The sequence below is a fragment of the Rousettus aegyptiacus genome, unplaced genomic scaffold (assembly GCF_014176215.1).
Source record: "Rousettus aegyptiacus isolate mRouAeg1 unplaced genomic scaffold, mRouAeg1.p scaffold_m13_p_14, whole genome shotgun sequence".
In the NCBI taxonomy this organism is placed as follows: domain Eukaryota; kingdom Metazoa; phylum Chordata; class Mammalia; order Chiroptera; family Pteropodidae; genus Rousettus; species Rousettus aegyptiacus.
The window spans coordinates 44,374,549-44,400,177 of NW_023416289.1; the positions used below are offsets into that span (position 1 = coordinate 44,374,549).

The 25,629-nt window shown below is 53.2% G+C and overlaps 2 protein-coding genes and 1 pseudogene across 12 annotated transcripts in view; all 3 read right to left on the bottom strand.

The window, feature by feature from the left end:
- Positions 1 to 22: 22 nt before the first annotated feature.
- TMEM160 (transmembrane protein 160) lies at positions 23 to 2,321 on the bottom strand. Its single transcript, XM_016155435.2, has 3 exons — positions 1,876 to 2,321; positions 949 to 1,041; positions 23 to 374 (listed from the first exon to the last, which is right to left on the bottom strand). The coding sequence occupies exons 1-3, from the start codon at positions 2,213 to 2,215 to the stop codon at positions 109 to 111; spliced, it is 699 nt and encodes a 232-aa protein (XP_016010921.1). The 5' UTR covers positions 2,216 to 2,321; the 3' UTR covers positions 23 to 108.
- Positions 2,322 to 7,572: 5,251 nt separating this feature from the next.
- On the bottom strand, positions 7,573 to 7,690 carry LOC118611846 (annotated as a pseudogene).
- Positions 7,691 to 9,371: 1,681 nt separating this feature from the next.
- Positions 9,372 to 25,629, bottom strand: part of ZC3H4 (zinc finger CCCH-type containing 4) — a 36,361-nt gene continuing 20,103 nt past the window's right edge. For 9 of the 11 annotated variants that reach the window (XM_036231710.1, XM_016155358.2, XM_036231714.1 and 6 more), the window contains 9 exons: positions 25,391 to 25,487; positions 25,143 to 25,282; positions 24,457 to 24,564; positions 24,027 to 24,138; positions 23,353 to 23,462; positions 17,721 to 18,085; positions 17,198 to 17,538; positions 14,171 to 14,422; positions 11,459 to 12,975 (listed from right to left, as the gene is read on the bottom strand). In XM_036231710.1, the coding sequence (XP_036087603.1) occupies positions 11,459 to 12,975; positions 14,171 to 14,422; positions 17,198 to 17,538; positions 17,721 to 18,085; positions 23,353 to 23,462; positions 24,027 to 24,138; positions 24,457 to 24,564; positions 25,143 to 25,282; positions 25,391 to 25,487 (3,042 nt within the window). Of the gene's footprint in view, positions 12,976 to 14,170; positions 14,423 to 17,197; positions 17,539 to 17,720; positions 18,086 to 23,352; positions 23,463 to 24,026; positions 24,139 to 24,456; positions 24,565 to 25,142; positions 25,283 to 25,390; positions 25,488 to 25,629 lie in introns of all 11 variants that reach the window. The other 2 variants (XM_036231711.1, XM_036231720.1) reach the window with 2 other exon arrangements.

Sequence of the window (25,629 nt, forward strand, 5' to 3'; positions counted from 1 at the left end):
ACAGGAACCACCACTCAGCAGATAGCGCAAGGGAAGGGTCAGGTTTTAATGTCCCGGTCCTCAGGCCCCGGCCGCCCAGCGCCGGGCCACTCCCCACGGCCCCGCAGCTCACTCTGGCGGTGGCCTGCCCGCTTCGTCCGGGCCCTCCGCAGTGGCCGTCCCGTCGTCCTCGGGCACCAGTTCCACATCCAGCTCCAGCTGGCCCATGTAGAGGCCGACAGCACACGCCCAGAGCAGGCCAGCAGCCAGTACAGCGCCCATGCCCGCAGCCGCGCCCCCCAGCGAAAGCTGCATGGGCCCCCGCAGCGCCGCCAGGCCCACCACGTAGGAGGCTCCGCCCCACACCACGCACAGGCCGCCCAGCAGGAAGAAGCCTGCGGGAGAGGGTGGAGGCCAGTCAATGGAAGAAGGGCTTGGGGTCCTGGGCTGGGGGTGGGATGGGAGGCCAGGCTCAGGGAGGCAGATGCCGAAGACAGGAGGGGGCCAGAGGGCTGAGGCAGACTTAGAAGGGGGATAGGGCAAATGCATGGCAGGGCAGGGGTCAGGGGTAGTACAGGGCCAAGGTTAGCTGGCATGAGAGGGTGTCACAGGTGGGGTCCAGGATCAGAGAAGGGGTGGGGGGCTGGTTGGCAAGCAAAAATAGGGTTGGAGAGTCAGCAGCTGGGACTAAGATCCTCATCTTTGTTTAGAAGGCAGAGTGGAGGAAGGACCCACAGCCGTTCCCTGGGCCACCCATTCGGTAGGGGTGGGGTGGGGTAGGTGAAAGGTCAATACAAGTGAAGGTGAGACAGCTTCCGGTGGAGGAGGAATGAGGGGTTCTACATTTACTGTTGGGGTATGAGGCAGGAGGGAATTCACTGGGGGTGGGAGGCTCTACATTCTCCAGTGAGGGAAAGGCCACTCTCCCTGGTGGGGAACAAGCCTGGGGGGGGGGGAGTCTGCACTCACCGTAGGCAGCTTCCCGACCCATGTCACTCTGCATGAAGGAGATGACCCCAATGCCTGACGCGAGGAGGCCATTTCGGAACCAGGAAAGGAAGGCTTGGAGGGAGGGGGAAATAGGGGGAGAATCAGCATCACTTCAAACGCTACCCCAAAGCCCCTCGGCCCAGACAAACCGAGGGACTTCCAATCATCCCACCACTCCACCCAGCTCCAAATTCCCATGTCCTGGAGGCCCTCCCCAATCCTACCTCCAAAACCCTCTCCCCGCAAATTTTCAACACCTAAGATTCAAGACAGACCTTAGAATCTGGAGGAGGATCTAGGACCAAAACTACAGAATCTAAATCTAAGGATGGGAAGACACCTCCCACTCCTACCCCATCCTAGTCCTCTCCAAGCCTGACATGAGGCCCCTCCCCCGGCAGCCTTGATCACCTCGCCCTCCAATCGGCTCAGAGCTTTTCTTCTATTGGTTGTTCCCTCCTCCAATCCGGAACTTCCCCCTCTTCTGTGGGGATCTACACTGCCGCCTTATGCGGAGTGGTCGTTTCTTTAATACGACGACCTGCCCCCTCCAACGCGGACCCCTCTTGTAGACAACTCTCTCGTCCTAAGCCCTCTTTGGAAGCCGCTCTCGTCCGGACAGTGCAATTCTATCAGGGTGCCTGTCCTAACCCGACCAGCCTCTACAATCTCTACTGCGCCCCACTCACCCGGACCCTCCTTCCCATCCGCAAGCCCTTCTATGCGGACACACTGCGCTCTACAGCCAGCGTTTCCCTGCGCGTATACGGAAGCCCTTCTCCCTCCTGAGCCTGGGCCCTGCTTCCAGCAGAAGCTCCACCTCTATCTCCCACTCGCCCGCGCGGACAGCTCGGCTTCCCCGAACCCCATTTCCCACCCGGGCCGACCCCCGCCCCAGCCCCAGACCTGTCTCATGCGCCTTCCGGAGAAGCCAGGCGTCCGCTCGGTCCAGCTCAGACACCGGAGGCGGTGAAGCCCCGGCGCGGGGTCCGTGGCCGGGGGCGAAGGACCCCCGGGCGCCCCCGCTCCGGGGCCGCGGAGGCGGCAGCAGCACCCCCCGGAAGCGGAGTCGGGCCAGGCGGGCGGCCCGAGCCCACCACCAGCCGCCTCCCATGGTTTGCACTACGGCCGCCTCTCTCCGCACCGCCCCACGGTCCGCCCGTAGGCAGAAGTGCACGTCAATCACACTTAACGGCTCACACATTGGCTTTCTGCGCGCCACTCGGACCCAGTGCGCGCCGTCCATTGGTCAGAATGTCAGCGAGTCCCTCCTCTGTCATCTGTGCCGGTACTACGCGTCCCACCTTGTTTCTGCCAGTGGACTACGAATACCAGAGATCACTGCGCCAAGGGAAGGTCGATCTTTCGAAGCCGCGGGCGCGCCGTCTGCCGGAACTTGTAGTTTTTGTTAATAATTTTAATTCCAGTAACCAAAAAACAAAAACAAAACTTTAATATAGAACTTTTGCAAAATATCAAAGAGCCCAGAAGAGAAAGTGAAGCTTATCATCAATCTCAGCAATGAGCGCTTACTGTTAATATTTTGTTATAGACCTGTCCTATTTTCTATACAGTGAAAAATGCGATGCCGTTTGACAATTTTTTTTTTTCACATAACAATAAATCATGAACACTGACCGGTGATATTACTTTTCCACAGCGTAAATATATATATAGGAGATGTAACGTATCCCTTTTTCTGTTGGGACCTATAACTGATGATTCTTTTTCGTTGACTTTTCTGTAATCGACAACTCTTCCTGTATTTGACATGGAGTGGTACTGTGAGAGAGCTCCCCCTTCTGGCCTCAGGACTTTATTTTAGTTAGGTTTCCTTTTGTTAATTTTCACACTCCTTACTACACTGTGTCATAATGATCTCTATACTTATCTGACTCTGTCATCAGTCTGTCAACTTACAACGAACACCATCCTTTGTCCCCCCACCCAGTATAGGTAGGGGACTTGGTAAATAATAATGGCAAACATTTACCAATGTCTTTCTCTGTGCCAGGAATTGTTTGATAGGCACATTATATGCATAATGTCATTTAATCCCCATTGTAACCCCAAGAGTTAAGGATTAGAATATTCTCTCTTTTATAGAGGAAAATACAAGGCTCAGAGAAGTGAGGTAGTAAAAGTTAGTGTTTATTGAGCACTAACCATGTGTCAGACTCTGCTCTTACTTTGCATGGATACTCTCGTTAAATCTTCAAATTAACAGAGTGATACCTTATTATTACTGCATTTTACAGATAAGGATGAGAAAGGTTAATCAGTTGCCTTCAATCACACTGCTAATTAGGTAAGTCCAATGTCAAATTACTAGCCACCATGCAGCTTATGGTCATTCATTCATTCATTCATTCAACAAGTATTTACTAAGCACTTGCTCTCCAACAGAATGATGCTACATGTTTGGTATAAATCAGTAAACCAAGCAGGCAAAATTCTCTGCTTTGAACTTCCTCAATGTGGTAAAGAGCATCTATAAAAAACTTACAACTATTATCATTCTTAGTGATAAAATATTGACTGACGTCCCCCTAACATTGTAAACAAGGATTTCCACTCTCATCACCTCTAATCAACCTTGTATCAGAAGTCCTAGCTAGTGCAATAAGGCAAGATAAAAAAATAAAAGGCATATAGGTCAGATAGAAGTAAAATCATGTGATGTGATTGTTTTTGTACTAAACTCTAAGGGATCAAAATAACTACTGATGCTTAATAAGTGAATTTATCAAGGTTGCTAAAGGACACGAGATCAATACACAAAAATCAATTTTGTTTATATCCTATGTAGAAGCAACTATTAAATGAGATTGAAAATAGTCCCCTTTAAAATAGCATCAAACCCCAAAATACTTAGGACTAAATTAACAAAACACATGCAAGATTTCTACATGGAAAACTACAAGATAATGCTGAGATAAAGATGATCTAAATAAATGGAGATGTATACCATGTTCATAGATTAGAAAACATATTGCTCCCATGGAACTTACATTCTATATGGATAGACAGAAAATAAGCAATAAACGTGCTAAATAAGTAATTCTAGAGAAAATCTAGTAGACTAGAGGAACCTGAGAGGTACCTAAGCCAGCCAGGATGTGGGGTCAGCAAGGGGGTGTCTGAGTTGAAACCTAAGCTATGAATAGTCACAGACCAGGTAGTGTTCAGAGCCCTGCAGAGAAAAATCTGGGCCCAAGAAAGCTTACACAGTGGTGTAGGAGGCTGAACATAAATAATAAAATAACCTTCAATTATGTGCCAACAGCATATGGTTTCCCTTCTTGCCCATGGGCAGGCGTGGCAATTATATTTTCTGAGAAGCCCTAGAGTGTACAGAGACCTTTTGAATCTGGAACGGGAGGCTCCCTGCCCACCCTAACCTCAACCAGAGTGAGGCGTCATGCTCTTGACTCTCCAGGGTCACTCCATTTACTTCCTGAGTCACTTTTACCTCCTGATCCTGTGCAGTAGGAAGTCGTGAAGGATTTATGCAGGAGGCAGGCAATGTTCAACTTATCTGTTCAGATCAGTCTGCCTCCCTGTGGAGGGGGCGTTGCAGCAGGGAGAGACAGGAAACTTACCAATGGACAGGTGACTCTGTCAACAGTTATCCCTTTCTGTCCATTCTTCCTCTAGTCCAATATCTTGTTCTCTTCCACCTGGATGGCTGAGACAAGTCCACTCCTGGGTCTCCAGAATCCCTTGAAGCAGACTCTCTATTTACTAATTCAGGATATATTTACTGAGTATCTACAATGTTCTAGCTTGTTTGAGACACTGAATATAGCGGTGAACAAAACAGAAAAATGACGTGGCCCAGACATGACACTCTTAGGGGAGGGGGACAAAGGAATAACTAACACAAAAATCTGTGACACATTAAGTCCATGAAAAAAAAGAATCAAGGTGATGATCTGGAGAATGATGAGAGAGGTGGGCAGCCGGCCTCTAAGATGACCCCAGTGACTGTCGCACTTCGTGTAGTCTCCCAAGCCAGTCAGGACTGGGCCGTGTGATGAATGCTGTGGAAGAGATGGAGTGGGCCGTAAAAAACATCACGACTTCCACCTAGGTGAAGCCAGATGGCATGTCCTCAGGAAACTCAAGCAGCCCTGTGGACAGACCTGACTGGAGAGAAACTAAGGCCCCTGGCCAACAGCCAGCACCAGCCACGTGAGCAAACCGACTTGCAAGCGGACCTCCCATGCCCCTCAAGTCTCTGGATGGCTGCAGTCCCGGCCCAAACCTCATGACACCTGGAGCCAGATCCTCTCAACTAAGCTGTTCCCACAGGGATTTCTGCCCCGCAGGGACTGTGCGCGATCATACACATTTATTGTTTTGAGCCACTAGTTTCTGAGGATGTGGCATGTGAGTAGCAATTGGAGTGACAAAGGAGTCAGCCGTGAGGTGATGATGAGGACTCCAAGCAGAGGGGACAGCAAGTGCAAAGGCCCTGACACCAGAGTGTGGCCGACATGCTGGAGTAGTGGCTGGGAGGCCAGTGTGATGGAGCAGGTGGGCGACGGGGGGGGGGGGGGGGGAGCAAGGGCAGGAAGTCACAGAGGAAAGGGGGCTGGGAGGTCGTTGGGATCTTGTGGGCCACACCAAAGGCTTTGAGAGCCAGTGGGAGATTCTGAGCTGGGTGTAGCATGATCTGGTATCTCTCTTTAGAATATGGTGCTGATCGCTCAGTGGAAAATGGACTCGGCAGACAGAGGATGCTTTAAATGAGCATCTGGTGACGTCTCTCCCTAAAGCCTCCATCACCCTCTGAAACTTTGGTGATGAGGCTTGCTGGGCCAGGCCCCTCTTGACCTCTGCCCACTCAACTCCTGAGAAGCGCTTGCGTTTAATGGAGAGGGCAGCAGGCTGGAGAGCAGGAGAAGGGGGTTCAGAGGGGGCTCTAGTGGACAGACGGCCTGCCCGCCAGCAATGAATGCTGAGCATTAAATGGGATTAAGTGGGAACTGAAAATATTTGAGACACATTGTTCACATTCTTGGCTGGTGAAATGGTTTAGGCTGATGAGAAAGGGGCGGAGGGTGGGGGGAGGTGGAACAGGATGTCAGAAAGGGTTAGAGCAGAGAAAACAAACTCTCCTTAAAGAGACAGATCTTAACGATGGCCCATTACTGCGGTAACATGACTTAGATCAGTGATTCTAATAGGAATTATCCGGAGCTTCAAAAAATATTAATGCTCGAGCTCCAGCCCAGGCCAACGCCATCAGTAGCTAATCAGGCATTGGTATTCTTCTCCAAGGAATATATTTTTATTCACCACAAGCAAGACATGATAATTATGTGACACAATGAAGACATTAGCTAAAGGGTATGGTGGTAATCATATTGCAATATGTGATTATAATTATATATCAATGTGTGTCAAATCGACACAGTGTACACCTTAAACTTGTATCTCAATTAAAATTTTAAAAATATATTTTTTATCAAGAGCTGACTAGCTGACAGGGGCGGTTCAACAACTGTGGACACAACAGTGAACCAAAGATACAAATAATCAGCTTTTGCAGTGGGACATTTTTAGAGTGCGAGGGAAATGACAAAGTCAAATGGTGTCACCCATAAACCGGGCATTTATCCAGGCTCTCCTGGGACTCCTTTAACAAAAGCCTGACATTTTCTCTGGCCAGCTGTTCACGTTTGCTCAGTTCTCACCTGCCTTGCCCCTGACCAAACTATGCTCAGGCTTCCTCCGCCCACAGACCCTGGACCATCCATCTATAGCTTGCCCCGGCTCCTGAGCAGCACTGATCTGTGAAATATGCCCCCTGGTCAGTTTCTCTTGAGAATGTGCTGACCCTAGAAAGACACATTTCCTGTCCAACCTCCTAGGTTACGTCCCATATCTACTCAACTTCCCCTTACAGCAAACCCCTCTTACCATAGAAGAACAATGTATTTTTCTGTTTGACTTTGAGATGCTTGCAGATTGCTGAGGACCCTTCCCCCTGCTGCACTGGTCTTTTTAAATAAACTTTCTTCTTATCTCACTCTGATCTGCTTTTGACATCTCCATGAAGTTCTTGAGCATTTTTCATTAGGTTAAGTCCTAGATCCCTTAAGTTTTTATTGTTTTGGGAAGGTTATCTAATTTTCTATTTATTTCCCAGTTGGTTATAGAAGAATGCCATTGATATTTTAAATTGAGATATAATTCACGTACCATAAAATCCATCCTTCTATAGTGTATGATTCAACGTTTTTTGGTATATTCACAAGGCTGTATAACCATCATCACTGTCTAACTCAAGAATATTTCATTATCCCTAAAAGAAATCCCATCCCGCAGCCTCTAACCCTACTGCAGGCCTGGCACCACTGATCTGCTTTCTGTCTCTGTGAATTTGCCAATCCTGGACATTTCATAGGGAAATGGAATGCTAAAACACATGGCCTTTGTCTGGCTTTCTCACTCGGCACGTTTTCAGGATTTATCCATGTTGTGGCCTGGACCAGCACTTCGTTTCTTTTTGGTTTTTTTTTAGGCAACCCTTGGTTGACCTCACAGATTGCAAGGACCTTGTCAGCTTACGATCCCTTATTTTTTTAGTTTTTATGCCTACAGCACCTAGTCTTCCTAGGTGGCCTCCCATCCAAGTACTAACCAGGCCCGACCCTGCTTAGCTTCCGAGATTAGGCGGGATCGGGCATGTTCAGAGTACATGGCCGTGGACCACTTTGTTCCTTTTTATGACCGGCGTCTCGTCCCCCTGCACAGACCTGCCACACTCATCCACCCACCAGCTGACGGACCTCTGGGTTGCTTTCCGTGCTCAACTGAACAGTCCACAACCTTCCCTGCCAAAGATAATTCAAACGGAAGAGTGACTTACTGGAAAGATACAGGGCAGTCGAGGAAGCGTTTTCTTTGCTCAGAGAGGCACGGTGGGCGTTTCCGCTGCTTCTGCGCTTTGCTGGGCGAGGTGGCGGCGGCTGGAAGACGCTCTCATCACGTTGCACTCAGGACGGGTGCCGCCCATGGGCGAACCTGGCGCTCCCACAGCCCTGACCAGGCCCGGAGGTGCCATTGGCATTCGTGGTTACCTGCAGTGATGGGCTCCTGGCTGTTCAGGTAAATAACACTGGAGTTTGGGCTTCCAGGTGAAACCCTAACAGCAACCAGTGTCAGGGCACTGAGAACCCTTCTCTAAGAAGTATTTGGGGACTCCAATTAAAGAACAGAAAGGCCTCCCAAAGATGTCCATGTCTAAGTCCCAGAACCCGTGAATATGTAATTCACACGGCAGAGGGGACTCTGCAGATGTGATGAAGGGTGCTGACGTGAGATCATGCTGGGCGACTCCGCTCCGGTCACAGGGGCCTGTAACAGCAGAGCCTTTCTCAGCTGTGGCCCGATTCACTGACAGTGGAGGGTCAGAGAACATGTGACAACGATGGCTTCGAAGACAGTGGAAGGTCACTGGACTGGGAAGGTGGGTGGCCTCTGGAAGCTGGAGAAGGCAAGGTAATTGAATCCCTGTTCTTCCAGAAAGGAAGGTGACCATGGCAGCAGTGTGATTTTAGCCCAGTGAGACCCGTGTCACACTTCTGACCTCCAAAATGATGACTTGTTTTAAGCCACTAAGTGCATGTAATTCATACAACAGCCACGGAAAAGTAACAGAGGTCTGCTGGAACATGGCAGCCAAAGTTAAGTCCAAAGGAAACACGGCCCGGTCCCGCCACCACCCCCTGCCCCGAGTGTGGCTCCCCCAGGCAGGAGCCCAGGTTAACTGGGACATGGCATCTGCGTCCATGAGGCTGCTATAAGGAAACGCCACTGTTTTGGAGCAGGGGAGTGCGAGATCACAGCAGCGGCAGATGCGGTCTGGTGAGGGCCCCTCTCGATTTACAGGTGGCCACCTTCTGTCCTTGCATGGAGGAGGGAGCAAGAACATGGTGGAGACAGCTCCGTGGGGTCTCTTCCAAGGACGTGAATTCTGAGGACTCCATCCTCCGGACCTAATCACCCCCTAAAGCATCACACTGGGGAACAGGTGTCAGCGTGTTTTGAGGGGACACATTCAGTCTGTAGTAGGTAGGGCTCCCATTTCTTCTCATTCCTGGCAGCCAGCCCAGCTGTCCTGTGTTCACCACTGGCTTCTGTGAGCAGTGTGCAAGCAGGACTGTGACCGCGTGGGTCACCGCCATGCCTGACTACTGAGACTGGCCCAGAGTGGGAGCTCAGGAACCGTGGGATGCAGCTGCCTAAGTTACTTGGAGGCACCAATCGCACAGTACCATGAGTGTCACCTGGGGCCAGCCAACAAGAGGACAGATCCAGGTTTCACCCCCCAGCCTCATTTTCCCCAGGGCACAGGATGGTGGGAGCAGCACCAAGACACGAGACCCGCAGGCTTTTTAAAATAACTGCATCCTTTAATGGCAGTAATACAATTATTGGATTAAGAGTCCACAGGAGAAAGGGAAGGTGACGTTTCTGGAAGACAGATACAGAGTACAAAAAGGGGGGTGGCATAGAGTCATGCGACGATCATTGTAAAAATACAGTACGTTATATACATATTTGCACCATCAACTTTCAACTCTGAAATAGTATTTACACTTTTGTTACAATCCTGGTTAGAGAGTAATTTTTCTTTAAAAGCTCAGCCTGATGGCAAATGAAAATTTGGGGTGAATTCATAGTCCCGTGAGGTTCTTAGGCTGAATATCCAAGAGGAGGGTTCCAGCTTCTATTTCATCCACAAATTTCAGTTTTAAAAAAGTATTTCATTTTATTTTAGTGAAAAAAAAAAAATTCTCTAAGGAGGGGGGGGGGAACCCACAGCCACACTGTGCATTCTTATTGTACGAACACCAGCGGCCACGGCCCTCTCTGCTCAAGGCCAACACTGGTGGCTGAAGAAAAAATCTCATTAATGATTGCTTAAAAAACAAAAACAAAAAAGACAGAGACAAACCAAACCGACCTGATCATGGGCACTGACCCAGTGGGGCTGCCCCTCCTGCCCTTGCTTCTGGCCCCAAACTCAGCAACTTTTTTTTTTCCAACAACTTTTTTTTCCTGGGAAGAGGGGTCTGGTGTAGCAACCTCGGTCACCTCGCAGCCCAGGGAGCTGGGAGGGCGAACCGTCAGGCTGGGTCACGTTTCCCCGTTATTAGCAAGGGTGAGGCGGTGAGACAGGAGACAGGCAGCAGAAGGGAGCCCAGGAGAGATGTCTCTGCTCCCTTCCCGGCTCAGCTGGGTGAGGGGGCAGGACACCCCTCCCCCACGGCAGGGGTCCCGGTCCCTCTTCTGGAGAGGGCCTGGCAGCCCACACCCTGCCCTGGCCACTCTCTGGCCCATTCCTCAGGTCCTTTCTGTAAGCGCCCACAAATCCAACATGACACACCTCTGAACCAGTGCACCTGTCAGCATAAAGGAAAACCAAACACACCAAAACCACGGGTCCTGAACACAGGGTACAAGGAGGGTGGGAAAAGTGGAGCAGAAACACTGCCAAGAACCACCCGGGGCCCCATTGGGAGCCCGGTGGGGCAGCCACGCCGCGGATCCTTGAGCTGCCCCTGGAGGGGCCAGGGCCGGCACCCTGGGTACTCTGGCTTCTGAGGACCAGGACAGACCCTGGCACGAGGGGAGGAGGACGTGGCCAGGACAGGACAGGACAGGACAGGAGCTAATACTGACAGAAAACACTGCAGTCTGCAGAGGCCGCCTCGGAGGCAGCTCGGGGACCCGCCCCACACCAGCCCCGCCACCCCCAGGTCCATTTCACCCTGGAGTCTTCTGACACGGGCTGGAGGGTGCGGGCTCAAGGAGGCACTCTGGACGGAGGGGGCAGGGAGGCCGCGTGCGGATCCAGGCCCGATGGCGGCGGGAAAGGCTTCTGGCTCCAGCCTGGCAGCTCCCGCAGGCCCTTTTCCTTTGACAATTCCTGATTCCCACCGGGCCCGATATGGTCCCCACGGCCTGCGCACAGAGGGCTGGGGTTCTGGACGCGTGTGGACCTGCTTCTGCCGGGTCCTCCCTGCCATCCTGGCTCCGTCTTGCCTCTCATGCAACACAGGTGAGTAGCATTTAGTGCCTTCTCGACGCCTACGGTTCCCTTTGTCCTGGGGGGTAGGAAGAGGGGCCAAGCTGTGCCCAGAAAACCCGCTGGCCCCCCAGCCTTCACGGAGTCCCTGGAAATAGGGCTGGCCAGGTGGCATGCTGGCAGGGCAGAGGCCTGGGGGCTTGCGACTGTCCACGTGCACAGAATTTTCTCTTGGGGGCCCGAGAGCCTGCAGCACTGACCAGAACTGAAGACGGTTATGTACAATTTATGTTTCAAAAGGAAAGTACTACTTAAAAAAAGAAAGGAAAAAAAAAAAAGAAAAAAAAAAGTAAAAACGTAAAGAACACCCAGGCGCTGCCCCTTCCCCGCGCTCCCACCTCCGGCACTGCCCCGGAGCGGGACAGGCGCACAGAAGCCTCAACACTACTGGCAAAAGGGGGAGGCGGTGGGATCGAAGCCTTTAAAAACGTCCTTCAGCGACCCTGCGTCCTGCTCGCTCTCACGGGCCGGGCTGTTGCCAGCGAATGGGCTTCCGGAGCCCGTTTTGGACGCCTGCTTCACTGTCCCAAAGAGGGTAGGCACCGGCAGGTTGTGCACGCCAGGCTGGGGCGGAGCGCCCTCTGGTGGTGGGGTGCTCGTGGCGGCAGCCGGGGCAGTGGCGGCCTTGGGCCGCGGCCGGTTGTAACTGTTGTACCTGTCTGTGGCCGCTGCCGCGCCGTCCACCCCCGACTTCCCAGGCTCGGGTTGCTCCAGCGCAGACTTACGGATGAACGGGGGCTCCTTGGCTTTGCCTGCCGAGCCCTTGCCGTTGCCCTCGGGGCCCTTTGCTGGGGCCCCCGCGTCGGCAGCGGGCTCCGCGGCCTTCCCGCCTGAGCTGGGAGTCCTGGGGTCGTACAGGCTGATGCCGCTGAGCACACTGCTCTGCCCGCTTCCGCTGCCTGGGCCCAGCCCGCCGGCCGCCAGCACACGTGGGTCGTAGGGGGCGGTGGCCGGGGGGGAGGAGTCGCCACTGGGGCTGTCAGATGGAGAGGACGCTTCCGTGGGGCCAGGCTTGGCAGTACGGGTGGCGGCGGCTGAGTCTGCTGGTTTCTGCAGCCGAGGGTCGGTGGGGGCCTTCCGCACCCTGGGGTCACTGGGCTTGTCGCTGGAGCCTGGAGCCGCCGAGGGGCCAGTGGCATTGACAGTCTTGAGGATGCGAGAGAGGAGCTCAAAGTCGGGCAGGTTGGAGCCGGATGTGCTAGGATCTGGGCAGGTGCCCGGACGCTGTCGGGGGTTTGGGGTCCCTGCGGCGGTGGCCCGATGCAGCCGGGGGTCCAGGGTGGGCATGGACTGCAGGGCCGCGGGCACAGGAGGTGCCACGTCCTGCTTGGGGATGGGCAGGGGGATCAGGTCCTCGGGGTTCCAGAGCACGGTGCGGGCGAAGGCCGGCTTGCTCAGGGCCACGTCCTTCTTGATGTGGCTAAACTGCTGCAGCTGTGACCGCGGGTCCCGCAGCGGGTGCCCGGGGACGGAGTCCAGGGGGATGTTCACAGCCTTCTCCCGCAAGGCCCGCTCCCCCTCCTCCTCTTCCACAGGAGGCGGCCCAGACCCCTTGGAGCCGCCGGGGCCCGCGGGGCTGGAATGGAGGCCACCTTCGGCCTTGGGGGTGGGCAGGGAGCGAGCCAGCCGAGGGTCAGAGGGCCCCGCGTCACCTGGGCCTGACCCACTGGAAGCCTCAGTGTGCCGGGTGAGTCTGGGGTCCCGGCTGAGACGGGGGTCAGCCAGCCGGCCTCCTGTGGGGTGTCCCTTCTGGAGGCGGGGGTCCCCTAGGCCAGTGTTGCTCAGCTCCCCAATAGAAGCCTGGGGCCGGCTGGACGTCTGCTGCCTCAGGGTCTTAAGAATGGAGGTGACGCTGCTCCCACCCTCGTCTTCATCACTCGAGTACCAGTTTCCAGTGTCACCTGAGAAGCACAGAGGAGCAGGGAGGGGTGAGCGGCCACCACATCCACCACCAGCCCTCTTGAACCCCACGACAGACCGCCGGATGAACGGCTGCTCCGCTTCCTGCCTCTCAGGACCTCATTTTCTCCTCTCTCAACAGGCCCCCTCCCCTGTAGCCTGCCACGAAGAGCCAGTGGGCTCAGGCCGGCCAGGTACCGAGGCTGCCACGTCCCTGGGGAACATTTCTGCACCTTTCGCCACATGCTAGCACTGTTCTAAGTGCTTTGTCTTGTTAATTTACACAATCACCCAGAAAATAATATTATCATCAGGCTCATTTGACAGATGAGAAACAGAGGCATGGACAGTGTCCTGAGATGAAAGCAAAGCCAGGACTGAGGTCACAGTCCAAGCCTGGGCGGCTGCCACTGCCACCTCGACCCCTGGGCAAAACCATGCCCCAGCGTGGCGGCCTGTGAGCAGCTACTGACTCAGATCTCACTGCACTGGGAGCTCCCAGACACTTGCCCCCAGGCCCCTCATAATGTCACCACATCCCAGGAAAGGGCAGTCACCAGCTAAGAGGTGGGCCCAGGTGGGCAGACTCAGAAACTGGCCCAAGGCCAACCTCCTAGGCAGATAAAACAAGCCACCAAGGGAGGGGACTGACTCCTTTTCCCCCATTCCCACGGGCTCACAGGGCCACCCATGGCCCCTGGCTTCAGGTTCTAAACACAACGCCCATCCCATTTCACCCTGAGTGGATGCCGCCAGGTCACTGCACAGCCTCACGCGACTGGGCAGTGGTCTGACCACGATCATGACCAGTGTACGCTGACGACCAGCTCCTGCCTGCCGGCTTCCTGAGAAGATGGTGTGGGGAAGAGGGCTGTGAGCACCTCTTACAGCCGCCTTCGCGAAGGCGCAAATCATGTGGGCTGCTGTCTCCTCCAGGGACTAGCCCGCCTCCCGCTGTGATGGGATCAGGGCCTCTCCCAACCCCCACGACACAGAAAGTCTGCGCAGCCCAGGCTTCCAATTTTCTGAGGGACATGCAGTAGCCTGACTTCATGGCCTTGGGCAGGGGTCCTCCCTGGCCAGGAGCCACTCTCGGGCACGAAACCCGACCTAGGCATTCCCCACTTGTCCCCTGCACGCTGGCCTCCGGGGCCCATGCCCGTGAGGGAAGCCCCTGCCCCTGGGGAGGACACATGCCTTCCTCATTCTCCCGGTCCTGCTTGCTGCTCTCAGCCAGCCTCCTCGCTCTCTCCTCCTCCTCCTGCTGCTTCTGCTGGATCCTCAGGTACAGGGCCCTCTGGGCTGAGGGCAGGAAGTCAGGGACACCGGCGCCCGGCTTCGGCCGGCCTGGGAGCCCTCCCTCAGAGAAGCTGTCGGGCTCCAGAGGGTGCTCGGGGAAGAGATGCTCCCCAGGCTCCCCTGGCAGCTCTTCGTAGTGCCCGTAGTCCTCTGTGGCAGGGAAGAACCGAGGGCTTGTGTCGGGAAGGGCCTCGAGGCGCCGGCTCCAACCCACTGTGCCCTCAAACTGGAGACCCACCCCCAATGGTGACAGTGATGGGTGAGGATGTGCAGCCCGTCCCTTCCTCCCTCCCAGGAGGGTGCCCATGGAAAGTCCCACAGTGGGGATGGAGCCGCCAATCTAGGGTGCAGCCAAGATGAGAATGGGGTTCACAGTGAGGTTTAGTGATCTGAGCAAAAGCTAAAAAACAGGACGTGTGACAACAGGACAAAACATCACATGGATACTCATAATATGCAATAACAACAAAAAAGGCTTTGGAAAGACAGAAAAGTCTCTTTGAGAATGAGATTCAGCGAGAGAGGCTGAAGGAACTTTCACTGTTTACCCCATACACTCTAACCTGTTTTATTTGCCATGAACTAGTTTTATAGTTTCTTTGTAATAATAAAGAAAAACATTGTATCTCACAGTGAGCTCACAATCTGAACTCAACCACCAGGACTAAGACTGGTGAAAAAGGAAATACACCGAAATGTTGCTATGGTCATGTGTCAACCCAGAGACTTGAGGGTGATTCCTCCTCCTCCCTCCTTGGTGGGTTGCCAAGTCCACAAATGTCTATGAGGATGCTGCTGCATTTTTTTGTGTGTGTGGGGGCGGCATGGCCACAGGGGGGACGAAGCACCTGGAGACTGTATATGTGTGTGTCTCCTTCTCTTAGAAAGAATGTCTAATTAAAGGTGCCCATAGAACATTCTGTAATGATGAAATGTGCCACATCCACACTGTGCCATATGGCTGCCACTACCCTCATGGGGGCTACAGAACATTTGAAATGTGGCTAAGACAGTAAATCTGTAATTTAACTTAAATTAAATGTATAGGATTAGATTGGTAAATATTTCATACACAAAGCACAAATCAAAAAGTAAAAGGTCACCTTCTTCTATCCAGCCCTTCAACTTCATAACATGTGAACTTGATGTGAGAGCCTGATCTATGTCACACCCTGGCTCAGAGCTGGGGACACTCAGTGAACAACAGTCTCTCTACCCCTCTGCATGGAACTTTTCATCTAGAGTGACCCACTCAACGGTCATGCACTTGTGAACGCAGTAACATCACCGATGTGAGACTTCGAGAGAAATGTAACAAAACCAATTTCATCAGAGTAATCAATATAAACAAGGCTTCAGCTCCTATAGCACCTCATCAACGTAACAATGAACCGACACCGAATGAAATACTCTTTGAGCACCTACTGTATACCAAAAACCACTGAGCAGTGGATTTCCTGATGTGGGAGTTTAAGTAACATGATGCTAGGGCTACGTGCCTATCAACAGCAAAACAGACTTGTTTTTCTTCCTCCCCCAGACCTTTTCCATGCATATTTTATACACATTTTTAAAGGGAGCAGCCTGCTTTTCTCACTTGAGAACATGACACTCATCTTTCTAAAGCCCCAGCTCCTGGCCCCAAACACCTGCTCTTATGGCTTTGGACATCATCCAGAAGCCAAAGGCATTCACGCTGACCACCAGCCTGCTCGTCTCCCTGACATCCCTCAACTTTCCACATGGCTGTCAAATGGGCATTTCACATTAACGTGGCTGAAGCGGAAGGGCTGCCCTCACCCAAGCTCGGCTCTCTCCAGCAGGACCTCCTGTTAGGGGTGGCGTCAGCATCCGTGGAGTGACTCCGCCCCATCTGCTCCTGCCAGCCTCATGACACACAAACGAGGAGTCACACTGGCCCCACAGCACCATCTCCAAATCGAGATGCCTCATCTTGCTGCCTCCTGCCACCTCCAGGCTGCAACCCAGCTTGCCTCTGGCCTAGGATGACTCCATGGCAGCCCAGAAACTTCCAAGTCCACTCCTGCCCTTAGTATCCATCGCCCTCTCACTCCTGGTTATCCCGGCCACTCTTCCAGTGAGGCCACCTGACCATGAGGACAGACTCTCTGTACTGGAACTCCTCTCCCTCGCCCTCCCTTTACAAGGCACATGCCGTTTGCTTTTCTCAAAGCAGCTGCCTCCTGCCTAAACTGTGCATCCATCCCATGGCTGCCTCCTCCCCTTCACGCCCCGGCTCACAGTCACTTCCCAGAGAGGCCCCTACAGCCTGGCCCCACCACGGCCCCCCATGCTACTTCCAGCAATGAGCACTTATTCACACCCTTCCTGCCTGTCTCCCTCCACTGCAGACCAGCCAAGGCAAGGACCGGGCATGGGCACCGGCAGCAGTTAGCACATCCCACCTCTCAGGAGGCCACAGGCTACCGTCTCACTACCCCGACTGCCGGACAGTCAGGCTGTTACCAACATGTGTTCTTATTTCAGTAAGGAAGGAAGGACAGCAGGAAAGAAGGTGGGCAGACGTGGGACAAAACAAGCGGAGTAGCCCCAAGCTAAGAACCATCTGGAAGGAGGCAGCTTTGGTGAGGACACAGCAGCCTCTTAGCTCAACACCACTCCGCACCTGACCCTCTAAGTTCCCATGCTCCCGAGTCTGCGCATGGCAAGCAAAATGTCTAAGAAACTAAAATTACAGTGATAACAATCATACTACTCCTTTCGACTTCCACAGCACAGTAACTCCCATAGCACAGAAGACGTTCAACCACTGAAGACAGAGATGAAGTTGGCATCATGCTTTCAAAGACTCGTATCAAGGAAGAGAAACCACCACATCTCACTGCGGACCTCGTCCCACTGTGCAAACCCAGAGGCCCACCTGGCCCACCAGACCCTGTGTACCTGCGTCCCCCATGAGTCCTGGCTCCATCTCCATGCCTTCCTGCTGCTGGTAAAAGTTTTCATAGAAGTTCTGGGCTGGTGGGATGGGGGGCATCATTCCAGAATGTGGCGAGTCTCCAGGACCGTAGGGCATCATTGGGGGTCCACCAGGTCCCATGGGCGGGCCAGGGTTCATGCCAGGGCCCATTGGCATGTCAGGGTGCATGTCCGGGTGCATGTCGGGGTGCATTTCCGGGTGCATGTCCGGATGCATGTCGGGATGCATTGGACCCATTGGCCCTGGGGGTCCCATGTTGGGCCCGGGGCCCATCGGCCCTGCGGGTCCTCCAGGTCCAGGGAACCTAAGAGAAAGGGAAAATGGTGCTTGAGCAGGGCTGCAGAGGAAGGGTGGTGGCCGCACTCCCAAGGGGACATGGAGCCTCCCCATGGTGAGCAATGGGGGCCTCAGACCAGGCCTGCAGCAGCTGAGAGAGGCAGGACGCTGGCCCGGCCAGGCTCACAGTGGTAGGCCCCCAGCACGCACCTCACGCCCAGCTTCTCAGCCAGCTGTCCTGTGGGCCGGACCACGATCTCAAACAAAGAGGGGATCTTCTTGTTGTACATATCCTGCTGCTGCTGCAGCTGCTGTGGGGACAGTGGCTCATGCACTGGCATGGGCATCTGCGGGGGTCCGGGGGGTGGAGGCGGGGGCGGGGGTGGGGGCGGAGGGCCACCCTGCATGGGCCTGCCGTTTGGAGAGGTTGGGGCTGGGGGGCCGGGGGGCCGGGGCGGGGTGGGCAGCAGGCCCACGCCCGGGGGTGGTTTGGGCAGGGGATTGATGCCCTGTTTCTTCAGTTCCTCAACTTCCTTCTCGTCCTCAGCGCCCGCTTCCGCGTCATCAGCTAACATCTGTGGGTGGGAAGGACAAAAGTGAGTGACAGTCAGAAGAGGATGGGGTCAGGTTGGACGGACTCCTCCAGTGCTGAACGCTGAATCTACTGAGGAAAAACTCGAAGTCGCAAGGGCCCCAAGGCCCTTACAGCATAAGGCCAATGACCATGAAGGCTCTTTGACACAAAAATTGTCACCCCACACCATGGCTGCATCCACTGCAGCCAGCAGGCAGGGGAAACCACTCCTGTCCTGCAGCAAAACACATTATATAAAACGTACCATATCAAAATGTACAAGTCCATGGTGTTAGGCGCATTTACGACGCTGTCCAACCATCACCTGCCTAGTTCCAGAACTTAGCCATCACCCAAAACAAACCCAGGCCCACGAGCAGTTGCTAATCCCCTACCCCATCCCCAGCAATCCCCAGTCTTTCCCGCCTCTACGGATTCCCCTATTCTGGACGTTTCATACACATGGCATCCTGTAACATGAGGCTTTTTGTGTCTGGCTCTCTTCATTCCACATGATGCTTTCGAGGTTCACCCATGTGGTGGCATGTGTCTGTCACCTAGTCTGGGGCTAACATTCCACTGTCCTGCTTGGACATCACACTTGCAGTGAAACCTTCTCTTAACCATGACACGCAGGACCTGAGGGCAGGGGCGCTGCGCAGCGCCCTGGCGCCCTCGCTTCCTCCCGCGGTGCCCCGTCCTGGTGTGCGGACGGCTGAGTGCTCCCCGCTGCAGGGCCCTGGCCTGGACGAGACTTCTCCCAGATCTTTGCCTTCCCCTCTCATCCCAACTGTGTGGCTCCGTGATGCCCAATTTTAGGGGTCTCTTATTAAGTCAACTCAGAGTGACTGTCCTGGTCTCCTGTATTCACTGCTCAAACACCAGTGGCTCCCTCAAAGCACGACTCAAACTTTGCAGCAGTACATGTTTCGCTGTAACCCTGCTGATTCCTGGCTCACGACTGTTTTATGCGCCGATACAACCCCAAGTGACACAGGACCTGATGGAGGATGCATGGACAATTTCAAAGTCTGGATTTACGCAGAATGTCTCGCCAGTGCAGAAAACAGAGCAGGCCTGCGTGCTCTCCTTGCAGGGCCTTCCAATGTTGACCGCTGGCTGGTGTCTGGGAACCTGGATTTCAGGAAGGTTCCCAGCATTCCCTGATGAGAGGGGCTCCCTTCGCCTAAACTGTTTGTACAGTGTGGTTTCTGCTGAACACCCCCACTTCCTTCTGGGAGTCTAGAATTTTGGTGTGTGCTAGGCAGAGGCTGCCCACATGACCGACCCCTGATAAAAACCCTGGGCTCCGAGTTTCTGATGTGCATCCATGGGAGACAGACATCATTCCATGTGTGTCCTTACAGCTTGAGGAGTTAAGCATGTCCTGTGTGACTCCACAGGGAGGGGACCCTTGAAAGCTGGTACCTGTTTTCCTGGCCTTTGTGCCTCACCCCTGCCCCCCACAGTCTTTTCCTTTGCTGACTCTGTTCAGTCCTTTCTCTGTAGTAAATCTCAGCCACAAGGATGACTACATGCTTGGTCTGGAGGTTCCCCCAGTGGATCACTGAACCTGGGCCCGGGATGCCTTGGGGACCTTAGCACAAATATCCTTGCGGACATTAATGTGGGTCTCAACTCTGAGACGCCCCATGCCCTTGGCATCTCAGCCTCAGCACTGCCCGAGACACCTCCTGCTCTCGTACCCAGGGACGGCGGGGGGTATGGGTGATGGAGGCAGGATCTCCTGGTGGATGCCAAGACAGTTCTCAGCTTTTCCCTCATGATCAGTTACAGTATCTGGACCCAGGGACGCCAGGGTCCAAGAAGAATTTAGCCTCAAAGGGGATGGAAAACTTGGAAAGCTGATTAGCAGAAAACATTTATCCCTTCAAGTTGCCACTCGGGGTGCAGTCTGCGTGTGAACCAGCAAATACAGGTACCTGGTGAACTGGAACCACATTTTAACGTATCCACTGCAGTGTGAGAAACTCTGCCTGAGACCAGCAAGCGGGGGGGGGGGGGGCGGCACGGGGGATAACCTTGGGTGTCTTTTGGCTCTCTCAGTGGGGTGCTGGGGCCGGCTGCAGCCCCAGGGCCACAGGGCTGGTCTGCTTCACTGCCTCTCACGTTCTGATCACTTCCCGATCACGCCCTCCCTCCTGGCAAGCTGGCCCCTTTCAGTTCCTCAACCAGGGTGCAGCTGCTGCTCATGCTGTGCACCCTGCCCCGCGCGTGCCCCCCGCACTGTTTACCTCCTGCCTGCCACTCACCCAGGGGCCGGCAGAGTGTCAAATGCTTAGTGAACCTCCCTGGACGTCAGCCTCTTCAGGAGCCTCTGGGCTCCCTGCACATTCTCCCTGTTGCCCCAGCAGGGGCTGAGACACATTAGATCCCAGACACATGAGACATGTTAAAACGCATGAGAGAAAAGTGTTCCCACCAGAAAAGCTGAATCACAATCACCCATGTGGTCCTTCCTCACGGATGCTGCGAGGGGCACGTCTACTCCCAGACCTCTGGGGCATCCCTCTGCCAGCAAGGACAGCGCTCCTGGGACCCTCCCATTGGACAAGACAAGCAGGGCCTTGCTGGGTCCCACAAACTATCCTCCCAGGACCAACTCAGAGCGATCCCAGGGCTTTGCCAAAGTCAAAAGCATCAACAACAACAAAAAACTACCTGCAGACACATAAAGGTGTATGGGCCAAGGCCTGTCAAGCCAAAGAAGCTCCTATCAGTTGGTCAAAAATTCTAAGTTTATGCCCCAAACTGGAAACAATCCAAATGTTCAAGTGAAGGCTGAACAAACAAACTTAGATCATCCACACGGTACAGTACCCCTCAGCAACAGTTATGAGCTACTGGACTCTCGACAACATGGACAAATCTCAAATGCATTATGCTGAGCAAAAGAAGTCAGATTCAAAAGGCTACGTAAACACAGACGTGTATTTGAAAACTATATGTACTGTATAAATCTCGACATGACATTTTCAAAAAACAAACTATAGGGATGAAAAGTAGATCAACAGCTGCCAGGATTTGGAGGCTAGGGAGGTAATGACTATAACAGGGCACAGAAGTTCTTGGGGCGATGGAAAGAATTTCTTCTATTTAGATTTTGTGGTGGCTCCATGACTCTGTCCAAACTCACAGAACTGTACATTAAATGGGGAATTTTACTGGATACAAACTACCCCTTGAAAAACATGACCAAAAAGCTATAACTGAAGGACTTAAGGGTAGAAAACCATAATGTGGACAACTTACTATCAAATGGTTCAAGAAAATATATAAATAAGTACATGAACATAAACTACACTTAGAGCACGTGAAAAAGCAAGCAGGCAAAATGCTGCTAGCAGGTGAATGTGGTGAGGGGATCCTTTGTGTCACCCTTGCCATTTGCTCCCACATAAAGTCATTGCTAACCCTGAAGGCAGGCACATTTCCAATCTAGAGTCGACAGCTAGAAATGAGCCTCTGGACAGACAGGAGTGTCACTGAGAAGTGGGAAAACAAAGCGGAAGGACAAAGAACACAGACAGTTCGTGAGAGGGTGGGTAAAGCCCAGTCCTCAGAGGCACCAGAGCTTGGACCCCAGGCAACAGCATCTGGGCGAGGCAGAAACAGATGACCAGACGCCTGCAGGCTTAGCCTAGGCCTGTCCCGAAGGCTTACTGTACATCTTTCTGATCACCCAAATTCAATTCTGGAACAGTTTTTCTAGGTTCAACATTCTTTTTTAACCTATTGATATGTGATTTTAGATATGGGATGAATGATACTGATGCTTTCAAAACGTCTGTGGAGAGAAGCTCAAATGTGCCACCTTGATTGCTCTGGGTCTCTATTAAGGTGTCTAGAGATGTGCTGTCCCATATGGTGATCACTGGCCACGCGTAGCTACTGAGCACTTGAAATGTGGCTGTAAGGAGAATATAAGTACCAAATTCTTAAGACTCATACTCCCTGCCCCCCGAAATCTTATTTTTATCATCATTACTTGCTAAAATTATATTTTGAACATGGATACATTAGGCTAAATAAAATGTCATTAAAATTAATTTATATTTCTTTTTTTACTTTTTGTTAGCATGGCTACTAGAATACTTAAAATTAAATATGTGATAGCTCTCGATTTACAAGAATGGCCACTTTAAAACCATTCGTGATATTCCTCTGCCCACATCATATAAATTGCCCAAATTATCAGTAAACTCTTTTATTAAAATTGTGCTGCAGAACTAGTTGGTGGATTAAAAAAAAAAAAAAAGGAAAAAATTAACCACATGGCCCCATGTATTTCTATGACAGCACTAGTCTAGAATGCAAACTCTGAGTCTCCAGCAGGGGGCAATCCTCAGTCAGATATGGTTCAGGTCTTCAAATGAGGAAGCCGCCATGACTTCTCCCACTAGTTACCCTGTGAAAGAACTCACAGACTCTAGATCTCTACTGCTGACAAAACCCTAGGCTTGGGGCATCGGGCTCCCCAAAGGGCCCAGCAAGTGAGAACTTTTTCCAACTTCCTCCACTTGTTTGCCAGAGAGTAGACGTCCTCTCGCTTTGCCCGAGCAGGACTTCCCCTTAATCTCTCCGCCAGCTATTTACACAGGGCAGTCACCAAGGCGTGGATTAGGGAAGCTGGCTGAGGACCTCGATCCTTTCCATTCTTAAAAAACAGCTAACTCCTCAAAGCTTCTGTGAGCTGGAAGGCAGGAAAACCTTCATCTGAAGATGAGTTCTCACACTCATTCCCTCAGATGTAACAGGAAGCTGAGAACAGGGCCTCAGGCCTCTGAGGTCCTACTGACTCCTCAGGGAGAACAGCAGATACTGGATGTTTCAAGTGTCCACTGGTGAGTCACGAAAGCCTGGCCTCCCGGGGGAGAAGATTCCCACCAATCTCCCATTTCCTTGTACTTTTCCTACTGCATAACAGACCCTTCCATCAACATATGACGCATCTCAAGTTTCCTCTCCGCTTTGCATACCGTGAGCTTTCTCCTAAAGGACAGCTAAGAAATTACAGGAGCTGCCTGGAGACACACCAGGCGACACTCCTTTCATGCAACCGCCCAGTGAAAACTGCCCCGGCCAGAGAGAAGAAATTTGTGCGACCAGCTCAATACTCCCTGCAGAAAAGGACAGTGTCCATTTCCTCTAGATCAATGCAACTGGGAATTCTGGTTCTGCACTGAGGCCAGCCTGGTGCATCTCCTGGTTCCCGTCAGCTATGGCATCGTCACCCCTGAGCATTACCTTATCCAAGAGCTCTCTCGTCTCCTCGGTCAGAGGGTCGTGGGAGAACATGCAGTCATCGCCATTGATGCAGTTCCCAGTTGTGTGGTACAACTTACACGGAAAATCACGTTCATGGCAAATTAAGGCAAATGCTTCACCTCGTGGAACCCACCCGCGGGCAGAATCCAACCCCGTTTTGGAGATGAGGAAAGTGAAGCCAGAGAGGCGAGGCGGAGTGACTTGCTCAGTGGTTGCACAGTGGGCTAAAAGCTGACCCAAGATGAGACCTGGTTCCCAAGACCCCTGCTCCAGAGGCCTTTTCCTGCCATACCAGGCCAGTATTGGGGCTGTGTCCCCGGACCCCCACTCAATAGGAATAAATACATTCAATGATTTGCTCAAGATTACACAGCCAGTGGGAAGTGTCTCAAAGACAACGGGCAGCGGTACAGGCCAGTCTCAAGAGTTTACGTGGAGGACACAGAGCAACGGTCCTCAGTTCACTCCTCTACAGAGTGGAAGCGGCAGGCAACCACAGGACAGAGGTGAGGGCTCGGCGAGGGACGCACAGAAAGCTCCTGACACAGCGCCGGCCCAGAGAGAGGGCGAGCACAGCACAGGTCAGCTGACATGACCAACGGGGGAAAGGAGCTCCGGCCCACCACGCTTCAGACGTGGGTGCCAAAGGATATCATGCATGTAGGGGCAGTTCTCGGCTCTGGCACAGAAGCCAGTGATGTAAAACTTGCACAGTTCTCGCTTCTTTGGTAGCTCGATGTCATGGCTAAAGTTACAGTGGTCTCCCTGGAAGAGAAAAGCAAGAAGGTCAGGTGGTATGGCAGCCCCTGACTCCCCCTGCAAAGGGAACTGCTACTCAGTCCTGCAGACGCACAAAGGGGAAAACTACCCCCACAAAACCAAACCCTATCCCCCAGATGTGCCATCTTGGTCTTGTTCCTCAGTTGCTCTAAGAGAATTCAGTCTTTGGGCGCCACGGGCAGCTCCTGCCCCACCCGTGCACTGCGCCCAGTTAGTGCGGCCTCTAGAACACCAGGGCCCAGGGATCTTTTGGAAGGTTGCAGCCCTCCTCCAGGTCCTTGGGTCCTTTAACTGGCCCCTTACCCATGTGCACCGACCCTCCACGAAGTATTTGCAAATGACTTTGCCTTTCTTGTCGGACTGCTGGTGGGGCTTGTCATGGTCACTCCTCCTGTAGCTTCCACCACCATCCTGTTAGAAACACAGTTGAATGTAAAGGGGACTGAAAGAGAGGCTGGGAGGGCCCAGGGCAGGCATATAAGAATAGAAGTTGGCTGGCGGGGATGACAGAAGTGTCTTCCTGTAACAAGAGCTGTGGCCAGCAAGTTCCATCCGACACTGAGGCCGTGCAGGGTCTGAGCCCCAGGGTATGGAGAGCTGGTCTCCGATGAGCAAGGCTCTGGCACCTGGGGAGCTGCTGGCCATGGAGACCCAAGTACCACACACGTGTGCAGAACACATCCATCCCCCAGAGGCAGTGGCACCTCCCCATAAAACTCTCCAGGGCTAATTGGATGGGTGACCTAGAACCTTGCAAACACTGGAGACTCATTATGGGTGACTGCAGGTGCTACACAGGTGTGGTTCTAAGAACAGAAGGTCTCGCCGGCAGCGCATCCCCATTAGAAATGGCCAGTGCTGCTCGGCCCTATGGGGAGCAACTGCTGAGAGCAGACGGAGTGAGCCTCAGAAGACAATTCATCAGAGAAAAGAAAATCCAAGGAGAGGCCTTGACTAAACCATCAGCTCAGAAGGAAGCGGCAACTCACGCCCATGTCGTCATCATAGAAGTCATCGTCGTCATTCATCCCGCCCTTGTTCATCCCTCCTCGGCTGCCGCCTCGACCGCGGCCCCGGCCCATCCCTTTGCCTCGACCTCGAGAACCCCGGCCACGGCCTCGACTTAACCCTGCAGAAGAGAGAAACGCTGTTAACTGCTGCCCTTCACTAGGACCTGACTCCAGTAGCTGCAGGAAGCTGCCCCGCCGACTGGTCACTTCCTCGGCCCCCTGCCCACCTCGCCCTCGGCCATCCTTAGACCGGCGGTACTGGTTCAGCTCCTTGGAATAGTCGTCATAATCCTCGTCCCCCATTGGCTCCTCACCTTCTCCATACTGGAATTCCAAGAAAGAGAGAAAGGTCACGCAGGGAACAGTGAACACTGTCCCCAACCACATACTCTGCCCCCTTTGCCTGTTTCAGACTCAGAAGGGCAGGTGAGCAACCTGGGGCCTCCCGCTCACAGTGGGTGGTCCT

Excerpts from the sequence above, each read along its gene's own strand:
- TMEM160 (XM_016155435.2), bottom strand. The coding sequence starts at position 2,215 with ATGGACGGCGCGCACTGGGTCCGAGTGGCGCGCAGAAAGCCAATGTGT. Across the intron at positions 1,042-1,875 it reads CCGGAAGGCGCATGAGACAG|CCTTCCTTTCCTGGTTCCGA; the intron begins GTCTGGGGCTGG and ends CCTCCCTCCAAG. Across the intron at positions 375-948 it reads GGGTCGGGAAGCTGCCTACG|GCTTCTTCCTGCTGGGCGGC; the intron begins GTGAGTGCAGAC and ends CCTCTCCCGCAG.